This window comes from Cariama cristata, unplaced genomic scaffold (genome assembly GCF_000690535.1).
Source record: "Cariama cristata isolate BGI_N322 unplaced genomic scaffold, ASM69053v1 scaffold9904, whole genome shotgun sequence".
Taxonomy (NCBI): Eukaryota; Metazoa; Chordata; class Aves; order Cariamiformes; family Cariamidae; genus Cariama; species Cariama cristata.
The window spans coordinates 10,021-23,048 of record NW_009612323.1 but is presented as its reverse complement, the minus strand read 5'-3'; the positions used below and the strand labels follow the sequence as shown (position 1 = coordinate 23,048).

The following is a 13,028-nucleotide window of genomic DNA, read 5'->3' as shown; positions in this document are numbered from 1 at the left end:
CTGGCATAGTGTGGACAAAAATGAAATGGTCAAAACTCTTTGGTCCAAGCTCTTTGCAAACTGTGGTAGCTGTCACTCTATGTGGAGCGGGAACTAACCTGTGTTGATGCTTTTTTTTTTTAAACCACAGGATATACTTAATCCATCTTTAACATTAAAATAACATTACCGGGTTAAACTTACCACAATCTAATCCGTATTGCATTTTTGCTTTTTCAGAATCTCTTACAAAAGAAGCTGATGATGATGGTGATGATGATGAAGATGAGGAAGATGATGATGATGATTCTGAAGTTAAAGAAGAAAACGGTGTGTTAGTCTTGAATGATGCAAACTTTGACACCTTTACTGCAGACAAGGAAACTGTGCTGCTGGAGTTCTACGCACCATGGTGGGTTCACAGCCTGTGGTACCTCCTTAGATGCAGGATGGGGTGGCTGTCGGGGGCTTCCCTGACAGGACACCCACCTAAGAAGTGAGCTTGGGTTGCAATTTTAAAGATGATGTAGGAGTAGTTTGCCTGCAGGAGAAGCGCTGGACTCTGCCGTAGTCCAGGGTAGGAGATGGTTCTGGTGGCGTGGGGGCACCCTTTTCCCTGCCCCTGTACCATGCGACAGACAACAGCCTGCTCTTTCTGCAGAGATGTGGGTCATGCAGAGGGGTCCCGTGCCAAGGGAAGCACAACCCTGGTTTCATCCCAGCTCTCTACTTGTCAGGGAACAGAAACGATCCCAGTGAGCCCCAGAAAAGTTGTGTAGTGTGGTTTCTGAGAACTTGTGCACTTCCTCATCTAGATGGAGGAGACTTCCCTAGCAGGGGAATTGCTAGAAAGTTTTCCTTCTCAAGTTCAAATCTCTGTCCTTGCCAGAAGGGTGTGGTGTGAGTAAGGACATAGCTCATTCGTATTATCAATTTAAGCAGCACCTCATACATCTACCTAATGATGGTAATTCTGCTGGCATACCAGTGTACGCCACGAGTGCGCTTGTGGGGAGCTACAGTGGATTTACCTGCATGTAACCGAGACAAAGAATTTAGGCCAGAATATATCTTCTCTTGCATTCTTATGGACAAGAATAATAGGGATGGTTAATGGGGGAAAACAGGAGTAGAATATATTTGCAGTCAAGTTGCTGAGTTAATGTTGCAGCCAGAACCTCTTTTCCTTTGTGGTTTCATGATATAAAGAAGACGACTTACATGTTTGTCCTTTTCTAGTCTTTGAATAGAGGGTGGAATATGATCTTGCTTGAGGTGGAGTTGCATTTTAACTGGTGCCACTCTTACCACAGAGAATCCCATCCCTGCTTGGCTGTAGGTACTATTTCTGCAGCTCTAGTTTATGTGCATGAAAACTGAACGTGAAGCTTAATTGATCTGAGCAGGAGGATGTGTGGTCATCACAGACTAAATGCTTTTCTTTTTTCTGCTCTCCCTCCTGCAAGCTGAGAGAATCAGGAGCATGGACTGTCTGCTACACACTACTTTCCATCTTTTTAGTCTTTATTTTCCTGGTTTTGTCTTCAGCTTGTTAAGCTCTATTCAGCTTTCCTTGTGCTGGTATCCTCTGTCGTGCCAGCTTTTGCAGCAGGAGCCTCTGTTCTTCCCAAAGAGTTCTGGTGTGGCCAGAGAGGGAGCCGGTGCTGTGATACCGTGGTGGGTGTGAGATTTCATTAGGTCTACTTAACTACTCGTTCATTTTTCCCTTCAGTTCAATTTAGGGTGCTAGGTGGAAAAGATGAACCTAGATTAGGGAGAAGCTGAAATCTGAATGAGACCATGTTTGAGGGGAGCGGGTAGGAGGGAGAAGCACAGTACAAGGTTTGCAATTTTGTTGTGAAAGCAATTGTTAATTTTTTTTTTACAATGGCTTTATAAAACATATATGGAAATGTGTTGCCTGTTGAATGAAAATCAAAAAGGTTGAAGGTTGGGATTTGAACAAACAGCACATTAGCTACAGTTACTCTGGCTCTCTGTGATCTGAAAACATAGCAAGACAGACATTTTTTATGTTGATGTTGTGAATGTCTGTCAGGAGGCATCCTGGAAATGCAGAGTAGCAAAATACCCCTGCAGATCTGTCATGCATTTATGTATCTATCTGACAGGTGCGGGCATTGCAAGCAGTTTGCTCCTGAATATGAGAAGATAGCCAAAACTCTGAAGGAAAATGACCCTCCTATTCCAGTTGCCAAAATAGATGCTACTGCAGCCACTTCACTAGCAAGTCGTTTTGATGTCAGCGGCTACCCGACCATCAAAATCCTGAAAAAAGGCCAACCTGTTGACTATGACGGTTCTCGAACGGAAGATGGTAAGCACCAGTCCTTTTCAATTCTCTGTAAGAAAGCAAAGAAGTCTTGCTTCTAATGTGACTATTTTGAAGGACTTCGATCTCAAGTTACTTTATCTTAAGCAGAATAATACTATGAAGGCTGAAATTTTGCCTGTCTTCTCAATTGCCTGCGTTCTAGAGGACAATTTTGCAGGTAGTGCTGTTACTGATGGAAGGTTTCTAGAAATGACTTGACTAGAAAAGGAGGTAATCTTATGCCTGCTAAAGGATCAGCTAATAAGAAACATCTGATCTATATACTGACTGTATATAAAACCACTTGGTTTGTGCTTAATGAATGCATCCAACTTCAGTCAGAGGGGAAAAATACCTTTTCTGTCTATTCTGAGATGGAATTCATGTGCCGCGGTGTTGCAAAGCACAAATCTGTGCTCTGCACAAGTAAGATGCTCAATGGGGGGTGAAGAGAAGATCATTGTTGGTATTGCCAAGATGAAGTAAAGCATAAAGGAGCTTGATGAAGGAAGTGTTCTCATGTAAGCTTTGCTCCAAGACCATGCTTGCCACTCTGATATTTTGAGATTCTTGATACCAGCTCTTGCATTCAATATGCTGCTGGTATGATAATGCAAGCTTGCTAATTGGGCTATTGAACTGTATTTCAGCAATTGTGGCCAAAGTCAAGGAGGTTTCTGACCCCAATTGGACCCCTCCACCAGAAGCTACGCTGGTATTGACCCAGGATAATTTTGATGACGTCGTGAATGATGCTGACATAATCCTGGTGGAGTTCTATGCTCCATGGTAAGCAAGAAGGCAGTAACTTGTACTTTACTAACACAGCTGGCCTGAACATGCTGGATGAACCTGTTTTCTGGTTTTATGCCTCGTTAAAAAAAGAGGCTTGCCTTGCGCAGGTGTGTGTAGCTCTGGGGATACCTTAGTTCTAATCTGGACCTAGGATCGCATTACAGATTACTTGAAGACTAGACTGGATCTGTGTCTTAGCAAGGGGTGTTCTACAAAACCTCACTGAAGATTCTCAATATTTAGTTATTTGGGAACAAACATGTTGAGAGATACTGAAAACCAAAGGGAGTTGGTCTTTAGTTTAAAAATGGCCTCTAAAAAGAAACTACCTATGCTAATGTGGGGCCAGACATAGAGGCTAGCTTCAGGTTGGAGAGACAAGTCTTCCTAGACTGAAGTGTCCTGTAGATTGAATCACCCCATTTCTACTTCTTCCATTCTGGAAGACTTAACTCTTCCACTTCCAAGGTAGAAGGAACCTAGAAGAAATCATGGCTTGTAAAAACTGCCCCCGCCTCTCCTTCCCTAGGTGTGGGCACTGCAAAAGGCTTGCTCCAGAATACGAGAAGGCTGCCCAGGAGCTCAGCAAGCGCACACCTCCTATTCCCCTGGCTAAAGTCGATGCCATTGCCGAAACTGAGCTTGCAAAGAAGTTTGATGTTACTGGCTATCCAACTCTGAAAATATTCCGCAAGGGCAAACCTTATGACTACAGTGGTCCACGGGAAAAATACGGTACTGTGACTTCTTCTTTTTCTTGTTTTCTGAGGGCTTGACCAGAATTGTTTTGACATTTATATAGGACTTGCAGACTCGTTAACAGCATAGCAATGGTAATTGGGGGAATCTGAAAAAAAACTGTGCTCTCATATATTTATACCAGCAGTATAAATTTGTCTCTAATGTTTATAGTACCACCATAAGATATTATAAGCTCCTTTTAATATAAAGTGAGCTAAATACACATGGTGAAGTAGTGGCTGTATGAGTGAGTGGGCAGCCTTTAATTGCTTCGTAAGAGCTGGCAAAGTGCTCAATATTAAGTTTTAATCAGAGGAAAGACTTAAGACTATCCAAGTAGAACTTCGGCTCATAGCAGGGTCAGGAGACAGTGAAGGGTCTGGAATTTCAGAAAGGAGTGTTACTTGAAAGATCAGGTGATATCCATGGGACTTGTGCTTGGTCACCTCTTCTGAAACCACCTGAAAGAGAATATCCAGAACTACAGCTTTAAAGACTTGGACTGAGGTCTTGCCGATTTGGTCTTTCAAGTTAGTGTGGGAGGGCTGCACGGAAAGAAAGGTGTCCACAGGAAATGTGGTATTAGACAATGTTGTAGAGGGAATGCCTGAACCTTTCAGCTCAATAAATGTTCTAAGGAACTTCTTGGGGGTGGGTTTGTCTCGCAGGTATTGTCGACTACATGATCGAACAGGCTGGTCCTCCATCCAAACAAATTCAGGCTACCAAGCAGGTACAGGAATTTCTGAGGGATGGGGATGATGTCATCATCCTTGGTATCTTTAGTGGAGAGAATGACAAAGCCTATGAACTCTATCAGGAAGCAGGTAAAGAATGTTTTAAAATATTAATGAAATGTTTGTTTTGTTGAGATTCTGCCCAGGACTTTAGGCATGGAGAGATCCTTTATTTCTGCTCTTTGTTCAGTGGGGGAGGTTGGGGAGGAATAAGTGGAAGGAGATTGAAAGGTGATCTTCCACTTGTACTCAAGGAAAAAGCTCACACCAGATTTTAAGGCTATAACTAAAGTATCAGCCAGTCACAGGAGATACCTCCTCTTGATATTGTGTCCCTAAAAACATGTGAACTAGAGAGGAGGGGAAAATTCCTAGTTGTTGAGGAGCACATCACAACTTAAGGCTTAAAGCCTTGCTAGCTTTGCAGTCTGCTATTGCTTGTTTCATATCTGACAGTTCCAGGGCTGGGCTTTGCCAAATTTGTTTTGGGTGGGGAGCCTGGAGAGAGAATTGTCATCCACCTCTGGATCAGTTTAGCTTGACCATTCCTGACAATATTTATTCTTAAAAACTCCTTTGATGTAACACATCGAAGGTTCTGTTGACAAGATTTGCTACCACACAGAAGAGGCTAAGCATGTGATGTGCTCGGTCCCTTTAATCAATCCCTGTATCCCGCATGATCAAACTACTTGCAGTCACTCTTGGTTTCTGCCGGAGCCTTGAGAACAGCGCGGGCAATTCTTCTCCCCCAGCTATGCCTGCTTCTGGGGCTGCCGTCATTTGTAGTGGGATTAGGAGCCGATTTGGTTGCTCTTGTGTGGCAAGATACGGAACTGTTTCCCAGGCTGCCCCAAAGCAAATAGATTGACTAGGTGACCTTGTGAGTTCCTTTCCAGCTCTACTTTCTGTTATTTGGGAGGAAGCCAAGAGGTAGGAGACTGATAAACAGATAGCTGTTTTAATGTGTATGTTTTGGAAGCTGTTCAAGGTTTTTGACTATGTAGAATAACCCATCAAGTAGATGGATTGTTGAACAGCATTCAAATAGTGCTACTTGAATCATATTATTTTCACATGCTTCTCACCCCTGGATGAGAGCTATTCTCCAAGCCTCTGGGTTGTTCTGTGTCCCACTGAGAACAGGAAGAGGCTTTCCTTGCCCTGCGGTCTCAAGATTTCAGTTGGAGGCTGTCAGTTCACTTCTTGATGACTTCTCCTTCTCCCTAACCTTAATTTTTCAGCTAACGGTTTAAGAGAAGATTACAAGTTCCACCATACCTTCAGCAACGAGATTGCAAAACTATTGAAAGTGTCTCCAGGAAAACTGGTTGTCATGCAGCCAGAAAAATTTCAGTCAAAGCACGAGTCCAAGATGCATGTTTTGGATCTTAAAGTGAGTAACTGATCCAAAGCTAGAAACTTTGTGCACAGATTGAAGGTTCTCTTTCTTTGTATGTATGAGCAGTTGGCATCGTCCTGTTGAAGTACTCCACCAGATATTGAGGCAACCTGTTTGTCCCCTGAAACTGTATTGCTTTGTTCGAGAAAGCTTTATGAAATTAAGCCAGAGGTTATGTATTCAAATAATAGTTTACCATTACAATATTCATCAGTTTCAGGATGGAATACTACACTATCTTTAGTGCCTAAGGATTTGAAGAGTATAGTGACAGCATTATTTATAACATGCCCCTCTTTCTCATTCATGTATGCATCAATATGAGTTTTCAGTAGTGTGTAACAGAAATGCTGCTTAAATCCATTTGCCTGAACTTTTTTCCCCTATGTTTTTTTTTTTTAAGCTGGACTCTACAGGTGGATCAGAGATTAAAGAGCATGTGCTAAAACATGCTTTGCCTCTAGTTGGTCATCGCAAGCCTTCCAATGATGCTAAAAGATACACTAAGCGTCCTCTAGTGATTGTCTATTATTCTGTAGACTTTAGTTTCGACTATCGTGTTGGTAAGTTCGCCAAGATTACCATTCCTCCACTTTGGAAGGAAGCAAACAGTAACTAACTAGAAAATACTAATCTTGTTGTGTTCTGGTTTTTCAGCTACCCAGTACTGGAGAGGCAAAGTCCTGGAAGTAGCCAAAGACTTCCCGGAATATGTGTTTGCTGTTTCTGATGAGGAGGATTATTCTTCTGAAATAAAAGATTTGGGCCTACTTGAGAGTGGAGAGGACGTCAATGTCGCCATTCTGGATGAAGGTGGCAAGAAATACGCTATGGAGCCAGAAGAGTTTGACTCTGATGTACTCAGGCAATTTGTGTTGGCATTCAAAAAAGGTACAGTTTCTAAAATGGGGTTCTCTAAGCCATTTGCTTTGTTTCCACTTCCAAGAGTTTTTCCTGAGGCAATGGCTGCAATAATCATCATCATGGAATGATTTGGTTGGAAGGGACCTCAAAGATCACCCAGGTCCAACCCCCTGCCATGGGCGGGGACACCTTCCTCTAGACCAGGTTGCTTAAAGCCCCATCCAACCTGGCCTTGAACACTTCCAGGGATGGGGCAGCCACAGCTTCCTTGGGCAACCTCTGCCACTGCCTCACCGCCCTCCCCGGGAAGAATTTCTTCTGAATATCTCACCTAAATCTTCCTTCTTCCAGTTTAAAGCCATTGCCCCTTGTCCTATCACACCATGCCCTTGTCAAAAGTCCCTCCCCACCTTTCTTGTGGGCCCCTTTTAAGTATTTACAGTGCTCTGTGGCTTAAAGCTTTTGGATGTTTCTTGGCTTTTTTATTTAAATCTCAGTTCATTAACTTTGCTTGGATTATGCTGTGGCATCTAGCTATGTTCTAAAACAGCATGTTTGGCAAGCCTAAAAAGTCCTTACAGCTCTGAAGTGTGAGCTGATCATTCATATTTGAGACTCATATAGCAAGTCACTGTCTAATACATTGTGGATGGACAGCCATGAGAAGAGGGAGAAACGTTCTAGGGAGTTGTGAAACAAATTTTTGCCTATATTTCACAAGGTTATTGTGCTAAAAAGTCACCAGCAAACTGTCCTGTGTTTCATGCAGGGGTTCATTTCCTGGTGCAATGCTGGTGGGAGGATGTACTTCCTTGGGGGAGATCATAAAGATTGCTCTTACTGTCTTCTAACAAAGATGTGTGTGTGTTCCTTCCTTCTAGGAAAACTGAAGCCTATTGTGAAGTCCCAGCCTGTGCCAAAAAATAACAAAGGGCCTGTGAAAGTGGTAGTGGGTAAAACTTTTGATACCATAGTCATGGATCCAAAGAATGATGTTCTCATAGAGTTCTATGCCCCGTGGTGTGGACACTGCAAGAAACTAGAACCGGTGTATAATGAGCTAGGCAAAAAATACAAGAATGAGAAAAATCTAGTCATAGCCAAGATGGATGCTACTGCCAACGACGTGACGAGTGACCACTACAAAGTAGAGGGATTCCCCACTATCTACTTTGCTCCAAGGGACAAGAAGAACAACCCTATTAAATTTGAAGGCGGGGACAGAGATTTAGAGCATTTGAGCAAATTTATAGAGGAGCATGCAACAAAACTCTCCAGAACAAAAGAAGAGCTTTAGATAAGATGAGGGTGGTGAAGAAAAATTGTTTCTACATTGTAGTTAAAAGCAAGTTACTGACAAAACTTCATGAGAGAAGAATTAAGCAGTTTGAGCAAGGAAATTCTTGAGCAGTAAAGCAATTGCAGTATCTTTTTTTATATGGCAGAAGAGTTTCTCTGGACACTGAACTTCTCTGATATGAATGTCTTATGTTAGTTATGGTTTTGATCTTTGGAGAAAAATACATCCTTTATTTTTTGTGACTATCTTGAGCTTGATTATTTGACTCCAATGCAGCTGTTTTTAAAGTTAAAGGATATTACCAAAAAGAGAGAACCAGATCCCTCTGCCAAGCAGATTTCTCTGTCTTATTTGTTCGTATGGTTACTGGGGGGAGCGGTGTTTTGAGCTAGTCTCTGTTATGTTTCTGTATACCTATTCATGTGGCTATATCACTGTAGTCACTGCTGAAGGTAAGAGAGGACGTTTTGTAAAGTGTGGATGAATTATTCAGTCCTATTGAGATAAGACACAGTGACTTGCTACCTAAATGTGCTCTAGACCTGTCGGCTTTTGCTTTGTGCCCCTCTGTAAAGAGGGTGATGCTAAAGTAGCGAGTATTTCTAATTTACCTGTCTTTACTAGTCCATATTGACCTGTTTGTATCTTAGTCTTCCCAACCGTGTTTTGGAGTGTGGCAGAAAGAACTGTAGAAGTGGGTGGTAATGCTTGGATTCTGGTATCAGATCTGTGTGTTACCGTCTCCTTTCCTTTTGCAGAGAGGAGAGTTTGGTAGCGATTCTTCTTTGGGGAAGCAGACTGAGACCTTCTCATGGACTTTATTCCTGTGGCTGTTACTGCAGGTACAAAGGATGATTGCATCCACTCTGGTCCATTTGGCAGTATGTGTGTTTAAAAGTGGATTTTGATCTTGAATGTCCCAGTTTGGATAAGTCCGTAAATTTCTGGGCCATGTTGGGGTGGCAGGCTTAGATACTCCAGAAGCATTGTCTGCCTCTTCTCAGAGCTGTGGTGCTGCGGTGTGTATAACTTGAGTGTCACCAAGTCAGTTTTGATACTTATTTCATTTTATGGGTAGTGCTTCTTTCATAGCAGTGCTGTTTTCCATCTTGCAAGAGACCAATATGATCAGTCTTCCTTCGCTATTTCCTTGTTGCATTAGTTTTCAACTTTCTGGAGGGTGTGCACGATCTACAACCAGCACCCAATCTTTTTTTTCTTCTGGGGAGATGCTGCCTTCTGTGGAGCAAGGGTAAACCTGTGTCCAGGAGGTGACTCTTAAGGTCCAAGGACCCAAAACAGCCTGCAAGGGGCTATGTACGTAACCTTTATCCTTTCCTACTGCACTTTGCGTCCCTGTTGAAGGGACCTGCCTCCCTGCTGCCTTAACAGGGGACTCTTCCTCACTGACTGGTAACAACCTACACAGCACAGCGTGACTATCAAATTAATCTTGCAGAGGTGTATGAGACTGCGTGAAGGCTTCCTCTTAATTAATAATTTAGCTGAAGCAAGTGAACAAAGCTTACCAGCAGATTAGGAATGAAGGGGACCGTGTCAAACCTCCATGGAGTTGTGGGGTGTGCGTGAATGCTATTCGGCTCCTGTTTATCAGCAAAAGCTGGGAAGTGCTAAGCAACTATTTGGAATCAGATCTCAGTTACTGCTTTGTGTTAAATCATTCACCTCAGGCCCTGGCATTGTCAATCTCCTCTTTTCATATTAGAGGGTTTTTTCTCTACTGTCCTTAAATGTACAGCTCTCTTAAGCTTAGTCAGTATTTCACCTACAAGACTCTTACCAAGTGCATTATCTTCCCATCATTTGACGTTTTGCTTTGCAGCCTTTCTGTAGGGCCTTCAAAGGCTGTGATCTGTGATAAATGTCTTGTGCAGGCAACAGGAACTGAGATCAGACTTAGCTGAGCACCAGCTTATGTTACAGGTGACTTTTTTCAGCTTTAGAAAAGGCTCTGTATAGAAAGTATACTTAAGCCAAGTAGCAAGTTCTGTCCTGCCTGCCAGTTGAGATCAAGTCAGTTCTTGAAAGAAGTAGGCACAGACTTTTTAAATCAGTTCTTAAACATAGTTCAGTTTCTATCCCTAAGCAAATACTTCATACTGCAGGGAACTAAACTGCTCCTGCTTATTAGTTAGTTGCAGGCTTATAGGGATTTATTGCAAAACAGATGTTGTCTAGCTGACAAGATGATATGGATAAGTATGGAATACGTAGAAGAGAGGGTGAAAAGTCCCTTATTGGTGATGAGAACTAGAGTCAGGGCTGAAGCTCCATTCTTCTTGGAACAACAAGTGTTAAAGTTGAGCATAAGAGTTTCTCACCTCTCTTGCAGGTGCTAACTTGCTGACATTGTCTTTGCCAAAGCAGTACTCTTTTTCTAGGCTTCTTCCTGCCAGCTGGAGCTGACACCACTCTGGGTTGAAAACAACCTCTCCAGCCTGCTGGGAGGGAGCCCCTGGGACGACAAAAGGCACAAGGCCCCGAGCAGTGTGTCCTTGCCTGACGTTCTTCCCCTCTGCTTCTTCCTTGCCTCCACGGGCGGAGGCAGCCTGGTACAGTTACTTCAGGGCTGTCCTCTGGGAGCAGCATTTTGTACTGGAGCAGCAGTGCTGAAGTCGGAGCTGGCTAAGGACGAGGAATGCACGAGTTGTAGTCTTGTTAACTTAGCTTCTTGACAACTGAGCTGCAAGAGCAGGCAGCGTTACCTGGTGTAGGTTATGGGCAGTAGAGGGAACGAGGATTTGATCCATCCTTACACTGTGTCAGCTGGCCACGCTTCCTGCGGGTCCTTGGCTGTGCCACACGCGTTGGCATCTGCACCTCGTAATTGATGTATTTCTCTTCCCAGCAAGGTGAGGATACTGTTGCCTCTCAACTTTGGGCAAAGTCATCCTGGGAAGCAAACTGTTTTGCTTGCCTCCAGTGTCCTGTCCCCTGCTGTGTGCACTATCAACATCACATCAGCTTTCTGTGAAACTCACTGGGATGGCTGCTTCTTGAGGTCTGTTCCCTCTCTGTAGAGAGAGAAAGCTCTCTACCTGACGAGTGATACTAATGTGATTTGATGCCTTTTTAAGGGGAACAGGTCTTACCATTTTTTTGGAATTCAAGTGCATTGTGCGTGTCTGCTTTTCCCTTCCTAGTGCATTAGGATGGTTTCCTAAGTATCCTAAACTCCATTAAAGTATTACCAAAGTGCTGCTGATTAGCCTTGGTGTTCCCTTCTTACGGAAGAAAAACAAAATGCGTGCAGTGCAGAAGAACAAAGGAGCTCCCCACACTTGCTCTTGCCCACAGCTGTGTGATCATGTGGCATCATTTCTGATTATAGTTCTGAGTTGAAGAAAGCCTGCAGTTTGTACTTCAGCACAGGACCGATTTGTGTAGTAATAACAGTTCCCAAGTAGGCTCCAAAAGCCTGGCCTGGCATCGGTACCTCGCACACACACATCCTCTAGAAAACAAAAATGTTTTTCTGTAAACTGTAGTACATCTTTAAGTAGTCAGACTTGAAGTGGCCCTGAAGGAGTCTCCTTTCCATGAAGGGTCAAGGACTAAGGTAAGCAGCAACTCCAGCACAGGCAGTGCTCCTTGGGGAGTGAGTTTGTCTGCACTCTGTCTGTGGGACATTCAAGGTGACAGTAAATACTGGCCTGGGATCTTGATCCTGCATTAAGTGCTAGCTTTTTTAGTACTGGAAGAGATTAACAGTAGAGGGACTTGTCTCTTTGCGATCAAGGTTATTACTTGGTTTGTACTTTAAACAATTTTATACTTCAAGGCTGTTAATTATGGTGATGCCTGAGTATGGCCCAAGATTTGGCTGGTAGCAAGCACGGCACCGCAGAGCTGGAGACTACTCCACAAAGTTTATCTGTCCTCTTGTACATGAGGCTATGTGGTGAGGAAACGGGCTTCAGAAAGGTAGAATGTGAATAAGAACACACGATACAGGTTAAAGGCTTTTCAGAAAGCAGCATTAACTGTAGCGATCAGACTTGGGTCTTTTCTTTTGTGGTAGGCAAGAGAAGCCACTGCAAACTGTCCATGCTCCAAAAGGCTTTTTGCTCTCTCAGTGGGCATTGGAAAAGGGTAAGGATCAGAGGATTGGGGCTTGCGGTCTGTACGCTTGGTCCTTGATGTGAGGTAGTGAATACAAACAAGTATGTAATCCACTTAGTCAAACTGGTACAGAGCCTTGTGCGTGTTAGACAATTTGGCTTTGGTTTGCTGTGCTTAAGGTGCAAAACTTGCTTTTACAGTGCGGAGCAGGGATCTGTGAGCAGCCTTAGCTGAGGGCACTGATGCTGTAGCATCTTGATGGTGAGGGGACTGGAGCGTCTCCCTGATGAGGAAAGGCTGAGGGAACGGGGTTTGTTCAGCCTGGAGAAGAGAAAATCGAGAGGGGAATCTCATCAGTGATCGAGAGGGGAATCTCATCAATGCTTATAAATACCTTAAGGGCAGGTGTCAAGAGGATGGGGCCAGACTCTTTTCAGCAGTGCCCAGCAACAGGTTAAGGTACAACAGGCACAAACTGAAACTCAGGAAGGTCCATCTGAAGATGAGGAAGAACTTCTGTGCTTTGAGTGTGGCAGAGCACTGGCACAGGCTGCCCAGAGAGGCTGTGGAGTCTCCTTGTCTGGAGATATTCAAAACCCGCCTGGATGCGTTCCTGTGCAACTTGGTGTAGGTGACCCTGCTTTGGCAGGGAGGTTGGACTGGATGATCTCCAGAGGTCCCTGCCAGCCTTCATGGTTCTGTGATCTTGCCTCAGTTGCCAGGCATTTCTGGGATGCCAGCCTGTAGTGCTGCACAGCTTGAAGTGTGGAGGTGTCGCAGGCATTGCTGCGT

At 43.8% G+C, this 13,028-nt stretch overlaps 1 protein-coding gene across 1 annotated transcript; it reads left to right on the top strand.

Moving 5' to 3' along the window:
• Positions 1-219: 219 nt before the first annotated feature.
• Positions 220-8,481, top strand: PDIA4 (protein disulfide isomerase family A, member 4; the record flags this gene model as incomplete). The annotated part of the gene is made up of 9 exons (XM_009698571.1): positions 220-391; positions 2,112-2,317; positions 2,965-3,103; positions 3,639-3,844; positions 4,519-4,677; positions 5,832-5,983; positions 6,393-6,552; positions 6,647-6,880; positions 7,735-8,481. Coding segments are annotated over 9 exons (1,844 nt in total), but the record flags the coding sequence as incomplete, so codon positions are not given.
• Between the last annotated feature and the right edge of the window lie 4,547 nt (positions 8,482-13,028).